At 43.0% G+C, this 16,354-nt stretch overlaps 1 protein-coding gene across 1 annotated transcript in view; it reads right to left on the bottom strand.

Annotated features, from left to right (window-relative positions):
* The window catches only part of si:dkey-288a3.2 (protein phosphatase 1 regulatory subunit 37), a 217,417-nt gene extending 201,128 nt beyond the window's left edge, over window positions 1–16,289 (bottom strand). Inside the window, exons 1-2 of the mRNA XM_059649414.1 lie at window positions 16,182–16,289; window positions 14,288–14,564 (exon numbers count right to left, since the gene is read on the bottom strand). Coding sequence (XP_059505397.1) covers window positions 14,288–14,564; window positions 16,182–16,289 — 385 coding nt within the window. The remainder of the gene's footprint in view (window positions 1–14,287; window positions 14,565–16,181) is intronic.
* Window positions 16,290–16,354: the final 65 nt, after the last annotated feature.

Raw genomic sequence — 16,354 nt, 5'->3', positions numbered from 1 at the left:
ATTGAGGGAGATTTAGCAGTTTGGATTAGAAACTGGCTTTCTGTAAGAAGGCAACGAGTGGTGGTTGATGGAAAATATTCAGCTTGGAGTCAGGTCACTAATGGTGTGCCTCAAGGATCTGTTTTGGTTCTACTGCTGTTTGTCATTTTTATTAATGACTTGTGCGCAGTCATAGGTGGATGGGTTAGTAAGTTTGCAGATGGCCCTAAAGTCAGTGGAGTGGTGGACAGTGTGGAAGAATGTCGCAGGTTGCAAGGAAACTTGGATAAACTGCAGAATTGGGCTGAAAGGTGGCAAATGGAGTTCAATGCGGATAAATGTGAGGTGATTCACTTTGGGAGGAATAATAGGAAGGCAGAATACTGGGTCAACGGAGAGATTCTTGGTAGTGTGGATGTGCAGAAGGATCTTGGTGTCCATGTCCATGTTGCCACCCAGGTTGATAGTGCTGTTAAGAAAGCTAACGGTGTGTTAGATTTTATTGGTAGAGGGATTGGGTTCCAGAGCCATGATGTCATGCTGCAACTGTACAAAACACTAGTGTGACCTCATTTGGAATATTGCGTGCAGTTCTGGTCGCCCCATTACAGGAAGGATATGAAAGCATTGGAAAAGGTGCAGAGGGAGATTTACCAGGATGTTGTCTGGTCTGCAGCGCAGGCCCTATGAAGAAAGGCTGAGGGACTTGGGTCTGTTCTCATTGGAGAGAAGAAAGCTAAGAGGGGATTTAATAGAGACATACAAGATGATCAGAGGATTAGATAAGGTGGACAGTGACAGTCTTTTTCTGAGGATGATGACTTCAGCTTGTACAAGGGGGCATAGCTACAAATTGAGGGGTGATAGATTTAAGACAGATGCCAGAGGCAGGTTCTTTACTCAGAGAGTGGTAAGGGCGTGGAACACCCTGCCTGCCAATGTAGTTAACTCAGCCACATTAGGGGCACATAAACAGTCCTTGGATAAGCATATGGATAATGATGGGATAGTGGAAGGGGATGGGCTTAGATTAGTTCACAGGTCGGCGCAACATCGAGGGCCGAAGGGCCTGTTCTGCGCTGTATTGTTCTATGTCCTATGACTATCCTCCACCTGGATCACCACTGAGGACTTGCTTTGGGTGTACTTTGTCTGGTTCCCGTCCTCTGATATTAGTGAGATGGCTGGCCCCACCAGGAATTAACAACCCTCAAGCTGCAGCAAGGTACAATCCCTGAGAAGGTAAGCAGGGCGTGCACAGTAACAGTTTCCTGAGTTAGGGAGGAGAAAATTGGTTACAACAATTTATATCTATATAGTGCCTTTAATGTAACAAAACAATCCAAACAGCTTCACAGGAGAATATACAAAATAAAGTATGCCACAGAGCCATGTCAGGAGGTCTTAGGTCAGATAACAAAACCCTGGGTTAAATTGGTACGATTTAAGAAGGGATTTAAAAAAGCAAAAACAGCCGGGAAGAGTAAAAGTGTGGGGAACAAAGTCCAGAGCTTAGGGCCCAAACAACTGAAGGCACAGACACAAACGATGGAATTGTTATACTTGAAATGCACAAGAGACCAGAGTTAGAGCAATGACGGTATGTCAAAAGGAAGGACTGGAGAAAGTTGGAGAAAATGATCCATTAACATGAAAAGAAAATGCCCGAAAACAGCACATTCTTGTTACAGCAGAGAAGGAAATTGCCCTGATGTTCTGAAAGAACTGAAACAAAAAACAAAGGTTAAGACTACTTTGTTGAATCACTGTACCACCTATGCCCTTTGTAAGAAGTTCACATAATTTGTGCAGCTTTGCAATGTTGTTATCATGAAAGAATATTTGATCCAGAGTGGACTGTTATTATTTTGATTACACAAGTCTCATTATATTATTTATTATCCCATTCCAAGTGGAGGTTTAGTTGATGTGGTGATACACGGAAGATCTTGCTGCACAAGATGGATTTTAATTTTCAAAGGATTGCATGTATTAAAATTTTTCAGTGCTTTACAGCACTGCAACATAGCTTTGAGATTGCTTGCTGTTTTACCATATGCTTCAATGCTTATTTATATTTTTCAGAACAATTCAGTGCCGACTCCTCTTCTGTTGATATTGTTTTTATTTCACTAGAAAAATATTATGGCGAAATTTTCCTTTCCCTGGTGTGGTGTGGGAAATGAAAAGAAAGTTGAGCAAATATATGAAAATGAAAAACGTTAGCATCTTGACATTGGGAAGAAGTTTTGCAATTTGATCCTTAGGTTTTAAATGATGGTTTCAGAATCCCACCATTGAACAGCCTCTAACTTGATTCCATTGTATTTGAACAAACAACAAAGAACAGTACATCACTAGTACAGGCCCTTTGGTCCAAAAAGACTGTGCCGACACACGATGCCTTTCTAAACTAAAAATATCTTGCCTCTTAGCTATCCTTGTACCTCTCTTCATAAAGCTGTCAAAATGCCTCTTAAGCATTGCTATTGTATCTGCCTCCACCACCTCCTCTGTCTGCGCATTCCAAGTACTTAACACGGTCTCTGTAAAAAATATGTTTTAAATGTCTCCTTTAAACTTAACTGTTTTTCACCTTAAACCTATGATACCAGTAAATTGACATTTTTAACCTGGGATTAAGACTCCGACTATCCATGCCTCTCATAATTATGTAAACTTCTATCAGTTTGCCCCTCATACGTATTTCATTAACAGTCCAACTCTGTTTATTTCTACACCACGTCTAATTCACTTTTCCTTTCCTAAGAAACTAGCTGCCACATATTCCAGACACAAAAGTCAAAATAGATTAAGGTTAGGTGGTTACAACTCACTGTTTGCTTGTATAGACATCATCCAGCAGTTTGTGCAGTACAACATCCCCATGTGCTCCAATGCTCCCTCAATCATAAATCCACACATGTTGGCAGTGCAAACCACTAGCTTCACCAGATCATCATGACTACTCTCGGACTAATTTTCACGTCAGTCCAACTCCTTAGCATTCCATTTTGGAGTTCAGAGGCACCTACGAGTTACACACTTCTGCCAGGACACTTTGCATGAAAACACATACAACTCATGCATCTGCACAGGATAAATTTTATGGATCTTGCCTTGCTTTGTTGTTCGCGCTGTCACTTTGCAATTAATTGGAGGCTGCTAGCCTGTGTGACTGGTATTGCATTTTAGCACACAGGTTCTTCTGTGCCAAGTTACAAGCTGCTGAACTCTGGCTTGATTTTTTTTACCACAGAAAAACTACGTGGCATGATGGGGAGTACCGAGCTGTCAAGGAGGTGGACATGTCTTGTATGACACTGTGCTACATCAACATCTAAGCTGCAGCATGTGCCAGTGGTTTACATAGGAAACACACAGCATATGCTTCAGAGATAATGGGAATTTTAGATGCTGGAGAATCCAAAAAAAAGTGTGAAGCTGGATGAACACAGCAGGCCAAGCAGCATCTCAGGAGCACAAAAGCTGACATTTCGGGCCTAGACCCTTCATCAGAGAGGGGGATGGGGTGAGGGTTCTGGAATAAATAGGGAGAGAGGGGGAGGCGGACCGAAGATGGAGAGAAAAGAAGACAGGTGGAGAGGAGAGTATAGGTGGGGAGGTATGGACGGGATAGGTCAGTCCAGGGAAGACGGACAGGTCAAGGAGGTGGGATAAGGTTAGTAGGTAGGAAATGGAGGTGCGGCTTGGGGTGGGAGGAAGGGATGGGTGAGAGGAAGAACAGGTTAGGGAGGCAGAGACAGGCTGGGCTCATTTTGGGATGCAGCGGGGGGAGGGGAAGAGCTGGGCTGGTTGTGTGATGCAGTGGGGGGAGGGGACGAACTGGGCTGGTTTTCGGATGCGGTGGGGGAAGGGGAGATTTTGAAGCTGGTGAAGTCCACATTGATACCATTGGGCTGCAGGGTTCCCAAGCGGAATATGAGTTGCTGTTCCTGCAACCTTCGGGTGGCATCATTGTGGCACTGCAGGAGGCCCATGATGGACATGTCATCTAAAGAATGGGAGGGGGAGTTGAAATGGTTTGCGACTGGGAGGTGCAGTTGTTTACTGCAAAATTTATTCCAGAACCCTCACCCCACCCCCCTCTCTGATGAAGGGTCTAGGCCCGAAACGTCAGCTTTTGTGCTCCTGAGATGCTGCTTGGCCTGCTGTGTTCATCCAGCTTCACAGCATATGCTTCAAGCAGCTTAGTATGTTTGAAATTCAAAGGGGAGCAGCCTTAAGGTAGTCAAGGAGAACTATGGTCAGACAGGGGTTATGTCACTGTCTAACTCAGGTCCAAAGATCTTTTTGTGGGATGATTCTTTTTATTCTAACATTAAGGAGAACAGTTATTTTTAACGTGGAAACTGGATGGGATGTTTGACTGCTGCACATATTGATCCAAGTCAATCAGTTAGTTCCAGAGTATGGTAATGGTTCCTTTTTCCTCTCAGATCTGTCAATTCATTTATTGCTGCTTTTCCTTTACTGCTAATATCCCATTTATAGGACATCACCCCAAGGGTTCACATCAACAGAAATGACTGAAGAGGAATTTTGTATACACTAAGGCCTTTACTAGTCTTCAGAGCAAACTGGAGAGTACAAAAGAAGAACTCAATACACAGTACAAGAAAAGGATTTAGGCTGGAAGGTTTCTCTTTGTTAACATACCATTCCTGTACAATAATGTATAAATATGTGACTGCAGGGATATAAATGTTGATGATTTCCTCCATACATTGGAGACACATTGGTCTGGGATCAAACAGACCCATGAAAGAGATTGAACAGGCATGGGATAGAGCCAGGACTGTTTAGCCAGTCTAAGACTAAGATTGTTTGAATAAACACAACGTTAACCTACATGCCCGAGTCCTCCTGTTGTCTGTGCAGAGAATTAACCAGAGCACCACTTCCATTGGATCTCCAAAAGTAAGAACACTCATTGTTGCTTTTCCTTGTACAGGTACAGCTTCTACTTGGCTTTCCTTAGGATCAAACCTTCCCAACCTCTTCCTTTCTATCTTCTCTCTGCTCCCTATACACATTTTTGACTTGATGGTTGAAAAGATCTATACAGCTTTCTCAGACTTTGTAAATATCCCAATGCTCCCTTCCTTAAATTCTCTCCTTACACCAATCTGGATGTTCAGTTTCTTCCAGGTTTTCATTGAGCTGATCTCTGTATGAAATTCACCTCCTGAGCCCTCAACTTATACAGTTCCAAATCCTAGCTACACAATTATTTTTTCCTTGAATTTTTAACATCAACAATTACTTCCTATCACATCACTGTTCTCACACCTTTCTAACTATGGTTAAGTTCTTTCATCAAAATGCCTCCTACAATTCCTTTGTCTTCTCTGTGTTTTTTTACCCTTCTATATCTTCACTAAAGTCCTTACATTTCTCTATTTCAAATAGTTTGAAGTCAGGACTCTCATACATACAGCACCGAAACTGCTAAATCTGCCACTGGTTCCCTTGTTAACTGTGACATTGGTTAATTCTTTCCAGCATGAAGCTTCCAAGTTTTGTTGAAGGTGTTCTTTTCAAATGTGTATGAAATTACGGATCACACCCTCTCCCTCAATCTAAATTATTACACTATAAGTACTTTGCACATTTACATGAAGTTCATCAGTGCCTGGCTAAAGGAATTTAACAGAATCTGAACAATATTGCCCAACATTGTGAATATCGATATTTTGGTGATGTGAAAACTTTCATGTTCCCTTCAGCTGAAAGGTAACTCTCCAGATTAAGTAACATCTTGGTTGAATATCTCATTGCGTTGACCTCCCTGCTCTTTCTGGAGCAGGTTTAAACTCTGTGTCCCTTCCACTGACCACCTTCTCATCGTTCAAATGCTCAGAGTAACAGGGTTTTTCCTTCTTGTCTTGTGTCCGTAGTGTTCCTGCACTGGAATACCATGGGCATGCTGCCTGGTGTGTAACATTCTCACTATCGGGGCACTGCCAGTAACTGGGACAAAGCATGCGGCCAATTCGTCCCATTGCAGTATGCTAATTCACAGAGTCCTGGAAAATCTTCACAGATGCCAGTTTGAGAACGACTGATCTATTAGCATTACAAAAATTTCTTGGCTTCTCCTGAGGATTTTTGGTACAAGCAAGGACAGAATAGAACATTACAGAGAGCAAACAAGCTGGAACAACCAATGTGATTAATTGTGCGCTGGACATTCAAAATCCTAATTCTCTAAGGCATTCAAAAAAATCACCATAATAATGCAGAAATAAATTACAATCATCAGTAGTGTTGTTTGTGACTTTAGTTACACATGATTGCTGCTGGTCTAACTTGCTGTGCTACAAAAAAAATGTTGGTAGTTCAAATAAAATGGAGGAATCAACGCACAACCACGAAAGAATGTGAGATTGTGGTCTAATGCAATAAGAGTTCAACATTCCTAATGTTTTCTATTGACATGTTAGACAGTAACAAGTAAATTTTGATTCTTCACACTCTCCCTAAAGATAAATCATGAAGTTATGCACTTGGTCTATAATTTTGAGACCCTATCCACTAGAAATTTACAGCAAATAGCCCAAGTCCCCAATGAATTTACTTTAATAATAGCATGTCAATTGAAGTACGTACCAAACAAACTGTGCTTTAAGTTGTGCAGTGATATTCTATAGGAATGCAAGAAACATTTCTCACAAAATGTTAGTTGTTTCTTAAGTAACCGATAATTTGGGGTTTGTAAAGAAACACAAAAATAAATTTAGCCTGTTAACTGTGACAAGAATTTCTTAAGATAAGGACAATAGAAATCTCCTAACCTAATTCTCTAAACTCATCACATGGAATACAGGAGAACCAGTTATTTGGATGCAGAACTGGCTAGAGGGTACAAGGCAGAGGGAGGTGGTGGAGGGCTGCTTTTCAGACTGGAGGACTGTGACCAGTGGTTTACCACAAGGATCGGTGCTGGGTCCACTGCTTTTCATCATTTATGTAAATGATTGGATGTAAACGTAGGAGGTATGATTAGTAAGTTTGCACATGACACCAAAATAGGAGGTGTAGCAGACAGCAAAGAAAGTTACCTCAGATTACAGTAGGATCTTGATCAGATGGGCCAATGGACTGTGGAGTGGCAGATGAAGTTCAGAATAGATTCCCTACAGTGTGGAAATAGGCCCTTCGGCCCAATAAGTCCACACCGTCCCTTGGAGCATCCCACCCAGAGCCATCTCCCTATAACCCACACATCCCTGAACTTAGAGAAATGTGAGGTGCTGCTTTTAACAAAGGCAAATCAAGGCATGACTTATACACTTAACAATAACATCCTGGGGACTGTTGCTGAACAAAGAGACCTTGGAATGCATATTTATGGTGCCTTGAAAGTTCAGTTGAAGGTAGGCAGGGCAGTGAAGAAAGCAATTTGTACACCTGCCTTTATTGGACAGTACATGAGTATAGGAGTTAGGAAGTCATGTTATGGCTGTTCAAGGCATTGGTTCGGACACTTTTGGTAAACTGCGTGCAATTCTGGTCTCCCTGCTGTAGGAAGGATTTGTGAAACTTGAATCGGTTCAGAAAAGATTTACAAGGATGTTGCCAGGGTTGAAGGGTTTGAGCTATAGGGAGAAGCTGAATAGGCTGGGGCTATTTTGCCTGGAGTGTTGGAGGCTGAGAAGTGATTTTATAGAACTTTATAAAATCATGAAGGGATGGATAGGATAAGTAGACAAGGTCTTTTCCCTCGGGTGAGGGAATCCAAAACTAGAGGGCATAGGTTTAAGGTGAGAATAGAAAGATTTACAAGGGACCTAAGGGGCAATTTGTTTTCACGCAGAAGGTGGTACATATATGGAATGAGCTGCCAGAGGAAGTGGTGGAGAAAAGCACAATTAAAACATTTAAGAAGCATCTGTAGGGTATACGAATAGGAAGTGTTTAGATGGACATGGGCTAAATCCTGCAAATGGGACTAGATTTATCTAGGATATCTGGTCGGTATGGATGAGTTAGATCGAAGGGGCTGCTTCCATGTGTACATCTCTATGACTCTGACTCATTCTGGATGTACTGCGAAAATATAGAGATATCAAAAGCTAATAATTGTTTACAATGGCCATACTGTCTCAAAGTAAATAAACCAGTCAGTACAGTAATATAAAACCACAGCAGCATTAGCAATGAATAATTCATTCAATTTCTATTTTCAACAGTTTTGTCACTTTAGACTCAACATTCTACAATTTCATCTTGATCAGTTTTCAACAGCTTCATGATTACAGTTGTTGATTTGAACCTCAAAAAAATGAAAAATGCTTTGCTAACTTTCCTGAACTGCAATGTCTTACCAAAGGTTTTCTAGGCAAAAACTTATATTGGCATAATGCCTTTATGATCTCAGGATATAAGAAATTTAAGTATTTTGATTATTGGTCACCTGCTATAATGGAAAGAAACTCAGTCCCTAATTTAACCACAGCCAAGTCACATAAATAGCAAGATAAATAACCAGAAGGTCTGCTTTAAATTTATTGAGCAATAACTTCAGGGATTCTACGATTGTACAATTATGATTGCACGATTCTAAATGTTAGTCGGGACATGAAACCTTATTTTGTCTTCCTTGAAAAGTGTGCTTGAGTTTTTTACGCACAGCTGAAAGGGCAGACAGAGTCCTGGTTCATCATACCACTTATAATTCAGCACTTTGTGCAGTTAAGCACTTCCTTTGATCTCAACTCTCAGCTTTTATTCTCTGCTGAAGTGGACATTGAGTACCTAACAGTTGACTTTGTTAAAATTTTTTTCATCAGAAGTCAACATTGTGATCAAGGGCAGTATTATTTACCAATCCTTACGTATATCTAAACATGTGAATTAGGACAAGAGGTGGGCCATGTCGCCCCTCAAAGCTGCTATACTATTTAATAAGATCATGACTGATTTGCTTGTGTTCCACATTTGTTATGATCCATACCAAACCCTCTTTTAAATATATCAAGGAGATAGACGAGTCCCTAATTTGTATCTTATTTAAAGCCAAGCGTAAGGTGCTGAGTTCCAGATAAAATTTGATTGGTCACGCTACTCCACTTTAAGCAAAACACACTTTATTCTCACACACAGTTAAAATACTAACAAAAAAAATTGATGTAACATTAATTCTATTGGAAAACTTAACAGAATTAACTAATACTTAACTAGTAAACAACTACCGTTCCAATGTAGTAACATCCCACAAACACAGTCTTGACAAAGGTAAATTCAGTACAACAGATTGTCTAGCATGTGATATGAATTGTAAAAGCTGAACACCTAGCATAAACGCCACTGCTCACACACCAAACAAGAAAAAAATGACCCATTTATGCATGTTCTCTGTTTTCTGCCAGCCAGCCAATCTTCTATCTGTCCTCATATGTTACTCCCTACACCATGAACTCCTGCTTTGCACAATAACCTTTCGTATGGAATCTTGTCAAACGCCTTCTGGAAATTGTCCTTAGACAATTGTGGTGAGCTGCCTTCTTGAACAGTTGCAGTGCATCTGGTGCAGGTACACTCACCATGCTGTCAGAAAGAGAGATCCAGAGCTTTCATTCTGCAAGAATGAAGTAATGGTGATATAGTTTAAAGTCTTGATGTTGCATGGCTTTGAGGTGAACTTGTAAGTTATGATGGTCCATTTGTTACTCATTGTTTTGAGTGACAGAGGTCACCCATGTTTAGAAGAAACACATTTGTGAGATGCTACCATGCATGTTAATGTAGTACATTCATTTAAATGTGATCACACATTCCCTACAGTGCGGAAACAGGCCCTTCAGGGCAACAATTCCACACCGATCATCCAAAGAGCACTGTGCCCTGACCCATCCACCTGCCCCTTTTTCCTATAACCTACCTAATCTACACAGCCCTGAACACCATGGGCAATTTAGCACGGTCAATCCACAGTCTAATCATCTTTGGACTGTAGGAGGAAACTGGAGCACACAGAGGAAGCCCATCCAGAGGGAGAATGTGCAAACTGTGCACAGTTGCCTGAGACGGGAATTGAACCCAGGTCGCCGGTGCTGTGAGACAGCAGTGCTAACCACTGAACTACCATGCCACCCTTGATCTTTACGCCTTCATAACTATGGTCATTGATTTCAGTCTCAATAACAGGGAAAATCCTTAGCTAATTTTAGTGAACTGGGACGTTTTTCTAAGCTTTTCTAAGCAAAAACTTACAGTTACATAATTCCACTGTGTATCAACAGTGCTGAGAGTAATGTTTAAATTGGTGTATATGGTGTTGATATGTGGGATGCTTTTTCTTGGATGGTATCAAGCTCCTTGAGTGCAGTTGGAGCTATCACTCATCCAGGCAAGTGAGGAGTGTTTCATCTTATTACTGACCTGTGCTCTGTAGATGTTGGACAGTGTTTGGGCGGAGGGGGTGAGTTACATGTCTCTGAATTCCTTGCCTCTGACCTGCTCTTGATATCTTTGCAGTGTCCTTAGACACGGGTGAGGTCCCGGAGGACTGGAGACTTGCTAATGTTGTCCCCTTGTTTAAGAAGGGCAGCAAGGATAATCCAGGTAATTATCGACCGGTGAGCCTGACGTCAGTGGTTGGGAAGCTACTGGAGAAGATACTGAGGGATAGGATCTATTCCCATTTGGAAGAAAATCGGCTTATCAGTGGTAAACAACATGGTTTTGTGCAGGGAAGGTCATGTCTTACGAACTTAATAGAATCCTTTGAGCAAGTGGCAAAGTTGATTGATGACGGAAAAGCTGTAGATGTCATATACATGGGCATCAGTAATGCGTTTGATAAGGTTCCCCATAGGAGGCTGATGGAGAAAGTGAAGTCACATAGGGTCCAGGGTGTGCTAGCTAGATGGATAAAAAACTGGCTAGGCAACAGGAGACAGAGAGTAGTAGTAGAAGGGAGTTTCTCAAATTGGAGACCTGTGACCAGTGGTGTTCCACAGGGATCTGTGCTGGGACCACTGTTGTTTGTGATATATGTAAATGATTTGGAGGAAGGTGTAGGTGGTCTGATCAGCAAGTTTGCAGATGACACTAAGATTAGTGGAGTAGCTGATAGTGAAGGGGACTGTCAGAGATTACAGCAGAATATAGATAGACTGGAGAGTTGGGCAGATAAATGGCAGATGGGTTCAATCCAGGCAAATGAGAGGTGATGCATTTTGGAAGATCAAATTCAAGGGCAAACTATACAGTAAATGGAAAAGCCCAAGGGAAAATTGATGAACAGAGAGATCTGGGTGTTCAGGTCCATTGTTCCTTGAAGGTGACAATGCAGGTCAATAGGGTGGTCAAGAAAGCATATGGCATGCTTTCCTTCATCGGATGGGGTATTGAGTACAAGAGTTGGCAGGTCATGTTGCAGTCGTATAAGATTTTGGTTCGGCCACATTTAGAGTCCTGCGTACAGTTCTGGTCGCCACATTATCAAAAGGGTGTGGGCACTTTGGAGAGGGTGCAGAGGAGGTTCACCAGGATAATAAAATGTGAGGCTGGATGAACACAGCAGGCCAAGCAGCATCTCAGGAGCACAAAAGCTGACGTTTCGGGCCTAGACCCTTCATCAGAGAGGGGGATGGGGAGAGGGAACTGGAATAAATAGGGAGAGAGGGGGAGGCGGACCGAAGATGGAGAGTAAAGAAGATAGGTGGAGAGAGTATAGGTGGGGAGGTAGGGAGGGGATAGGTCAGTCCAGGGAAGACGGACAGGTCAAGGAGGTGGGATGAGGTTAGTAGGTAGATGAGGGTGCGGCTTGGGGTGGGAGGAAGGGATGGGTGAGAGGAAGAACCGGTTAGGGAGGCAGAGACAGGTTGGACTGGTTTTGGGATGCAGTGGGTGGGGGGGGAAGAGCTGGGCTGGTTGTGTGGTGCAGTGGGGGGAAGGGATGAACTGGGCTGGTTTAGGGATGCAGTAGGGGAAGGGGAGATTTTGAAACTGGTGAAGTCCACATTGATACCATATGGCTGCAGGGTTCCCAGGCGGAATATGAGTTGCTGTTCCTGCAACCTTCGGGTGGCATCATTGTGGCAGAGCAGGAGGCCCATGATGGACATGTCATCTAGAGAATGGGAGGGGAGTGAAAATGGTTTGCGACTGGGAAGTGCAGTTGTTTGTTGCGAACTGAGCAGAGGTGTTCTGCAAAGAGGTCCCCAAGCCTCCGCTTGGTTTCCCCAATGTAGAGGAAGCCGCACCGGGTACAGTGGACGCAGTATACCACATTGGCAGATGTGCAGGTGAAGCTCTGCTTAATGTGGAATGTCATCTTGGGGCCTGGGATGGGGGTGAGGGAGGAGGTGTAGGGGCAAGTGTAGCATTTCCTGCGGTTGCAGGGGAAGGTGCCGGGTGTGGTGGGGTTGGAGGGCAGTGTGGAGCGAACAAGGGAGTCACGGAGAGAGTGGTACACCCTACCAACCTCCGGATACAACGCATCATCCTCCGACACTTCCGCCATTTACAATCCGACCCCACCACCCAAGACATTTTTCCATCCCCGCCCCTGTCTGCTTTCCAGAGAGACCACTCTCTCCGTGACTCCCTTGTTCGCTCCACACTGCCCTCCAACCCCACCACACCCGGCACCTTCCCCTGCAACCGCAGGAAATGCTACACTTGCCCCCACACCTCCTCCCTCACCCCTATCCCAGGCCCCAAGATGACATTCCACATTAAGCAGAGGTTCACCTGCACATCTGCCAATGTGGTATACTGCGTCCACTGTACCCGGTGCGGCTTCCTCTACATTGGGGAAACCAAGCGGAGGCTTGGGGACCACTTTGCAGAACACCTCCGCTCAGTTCGCAACAAACAACTGCACCTCCCAGTCGCAAACCATTTCCACTCCCCCTCCCATTCTCTAGATGACATGTCCATCATGGGGCTCCTGCACTGCCACAATGATGCCACCCGAAGGTTGCAGGAACAGCAACTCATATTCCGCCTGGGAACCCTGCAGCCATATGGTATCAATGTGGACTTCACCAGTTTCAAAATCTCCCCTTCCCCTACTGCATCCCTAAACCAGCCCAGTTCGTCCCCTCCCCCCACTGCACCACACAACCAGCCCAGCTCTTCCCCCCCACCCACTGCATCCCAAAACCAGTCCAACCTGTCTCTGCCTCCCTAACCGGTTCTTCCTCTCACCCATCCCTTCCTCCCACCCCAAGCCGCACCCCCATCTACCTACTAACCTCATCCCACCTCCTTGACCTGTCCGTCTTCCCTGGGCTGACCTATCCCCTCCCTACCTCCCCACCTATACTCTCTCCACCTATCTTCTTTACTCTCCATCTTCGGTCCGCCTCCCCCTCTCTCCCTATTTATTCCAGTTCCCTCTCCCCATCCCCCTCTCTGATGAAGGGTCTAGGCCCGAAGCGTCAGCTTTTGTGCTCCTGAGATGCTGCTTGGCCTGCTGTGTTCATCCAGCCTCACATTTTATTATCTTGGAATTCTCCAGCATCTGCAGTTCCCATTATCCCTGATACTAGGTTCACCAGGATGTTGCCTGGAATGGAGGGTGCTAGCTATGAAGAGAGGTTGAGTAGATTAGAGTTATTTTCACTAGAAAGATGGAGATTGAGGGGGGACCTGATTGAGGTCCACAAAATTGTGAGAGGTATAGACAGGGTGGATAGCAAGAAGCTTTTTCCCAGAGACGGGGGACTCAATTACTCAGGGTCATGAGTTCAAAGTGAGAGGAGGAAAGTTTAAGGGAGATATGTGTGCAAAGTTCTTTATGTAGATGGTGCCTGGAACGCGTTGCCAGTGGAGGTGGTAGACGCAGACATGTTAGAGTCTTTTAAGATATATCTGGACAGGTACATGGATGGGCAGGGAGCAAATGGACACGGACCCTTAGAAAGTAGATGACAGGTTAGACAGAGGATCTCAATCGGCTCAGGCTTGGAGGGCCGAAGGGCCTGTTCCTGTGCTGTAATTTTCTTTGTTCTTTGTTATGGGGAGAAAGCAGGATTAGGCTTTTGAGTTGGACAATCAGCCATGAGCGTGAGGAATGGCGAAGCAGGCTTGAAGGGCTGAATGGCCTCCTCCTGATCCTATCTTTGTTTCTATGACGATACTTCAAAATTACTCAGGTGGCTTTAAAGTGCTTTGAGATGTTGAATAGCCATGAAAGGTGCCACAAAAATGTAAATCCTCATTTTCACAAAAATGTCTGATTAGCACTATCTTAGCCATACTTAATGGCTTGTAATATGGAGGTTTAATTTTACTTGGACATGTTCAAGAAATAATGTCCTGTACTTACCAGCTTCCCATGGATTCCAGGGTTCTGCTGATCCAGAGACGATCTCTCCCCCTGAAGGAAAACTGACATGTTTCTTTGGTTTAGCTTTCAGTCCATTATTTAAACTTGTGTCCTGTTGAACAGTAGTGACATCTTTGGCATCCACATTGTTAGTGAGTACAGATGTTTGCAGCTGTCCCTCGTAGGCATTTTCTGTTGCACTCATCTCATTGTTTGTAGCTTGATGTGAAAACACAGTCACAGGTTCTCTCGTTTCACAGAACTGTCCATGTGATACCTTTCACAGTAGTTTAATAATTTAAAAAGAAACTACATGAACCTGTCTACTGAGCTAGAGATTTTCATATTCACTTTGTCTTCCTCACAAATTATTTTTCTTCCATGAAGTAAATATTTAATTACAGTTTTATGTGCTTCATACCTCGTAATCAGGTTTGTTTTCCTGAATGTTTAATATAAGAAAAATATTGCCAACATCTCTGGAGTTATCCAAATATGCATAAATTGCATGAAATTATACCAAATACATCCCATTACCAACAAATATAATGTAAAAAAAAACTAAAAATACAATATTTTATGTAAAATAGATCAGGGCTACTTATCAGTCTGTAAGATCTAAGGCTAATTTACAAATTTTCCTTCCTTATTTTCTTCCATCATGGACAAATACCAGCACTAGTTGATCCTCTCTAACCTGTCCATTGTCAGTAGTTAGAGATAACAAAGTGTGGAGCTGGATGAACACAGCAGGCCAAGCAGCATCTTAGGAGCACAAAAGCTGACGTTTCGGGTCTTGACTCTTCATCAGTAAAGCTTTATTCTGCTGTGTTCATCCAGCTCCACACATTGTATTGTCGGATTCTCCAGCATCTGCAATTCCCATTAATATTGTCAGTAGTAATTGGTTACATGACCAAACAACTAGACTGAAAAGACCGGGCTGGTCTCAGAGTAGCAGTTAGTTAGATGATAATGCCTATGGGGTATTCCATTATATACTTCAGTTAAAAAAAAGTCCCGCTGCTAATTTTATTTCTTCTAATTCCATTAAATGTTTCGGGGGGAAAAAAAATCATTGAGAGAAAAGAGGAAGTGATGATGTAAAGTGGGGCCATTCGATCTTTTTGACTTCATGGGCTCTGCAAGTGTCTGCCACAGGACATGAGGGTCAGATGCAAATTTGAAATTAAATTTGTGATCTCATTAATTTATCCATATTTCAAATTGCTGGTATTAACACATCCTTACTGAGGCACAAGTCAGAGTTTTATAGTGTGGGAAAGTTCAGTCCATTATTTCTATGCCGGAGATCAAACTCCTATCTACTTCTTGAATGTTGTGATAGCTGCCACCTTTACTATCTTTTCAGGCAGTGAATTCCAGATTCACACTGTGTTTGGGATTAAAATGTTCCCTTAATCGCCTCTAAACATGTACTTCAAATCCCTGTCAAAATCTGAAAAACTGTGGTTGTTGTAAATCAGAAACAACATCAGAAACTCAACCAGAAACATTAACTCTGATTTCTCTCCACACTTATTACCAGCAATTTCTGCTTTTGCTCCTTAAATCTATACCCCTTGTTATGGAGTACTCTACTAAGGGGAAAAGATTCTTTCCTAACCACCCTATCTCTGTTGTTCCATAATTTTTGCATTTCTCTGTCAGGTTCCGCTTTTTCCCTTCACTGCTCTAAGGAAAACAACATCAGCCTAACTATTCTGTCTTCGTAGCTGAAACATTCCAAACTCAGGCAACATTTCTCTCCAACAGTGTGAACTTTACTTCAGTTATGGCTTAAGTAGCATGTTGTGCAGGTGCATCATAATCTCCCTGCTCTTATGTTCAAAACCTCAACTAATAATGGCAAGCACCCATATGCATTCTTTACCACCTTATCAAACTGTCCTGTTGCTTTCAAGGATCTTTGGATGTGCACACTAAAGGCCTTCTGATCACATGCATTTCCTCGGGCGTCACGACTTTCTTGTCTTGTCATCATGTACACCGAAATGCATCACTTTATACTTTTTTGGATTAAATTCCATTTGCCTTGTTCTGCCA

The sequence above is a fragment of the Stegostoma tigrinum genome, chromosome 10, assembly GCF_030684315.1.
Source record: "Stegostoma tigrinum isolate sSteTig4 chromosome 10, sSteTig4.hap1, whole genome shotgun sequence".
NCBI lineage: Eukaryota > Metazoa > Chordata > Chondrichthyes > Orectolobiformes > Stegostomatidae > Stegostoma > Stegostoma tigrinum.
The sequence above is the reverse complement of the archived record's forward strand: the minus strand, read 5'-3'. Positions and strand labels throughout refer to the sequence as shown.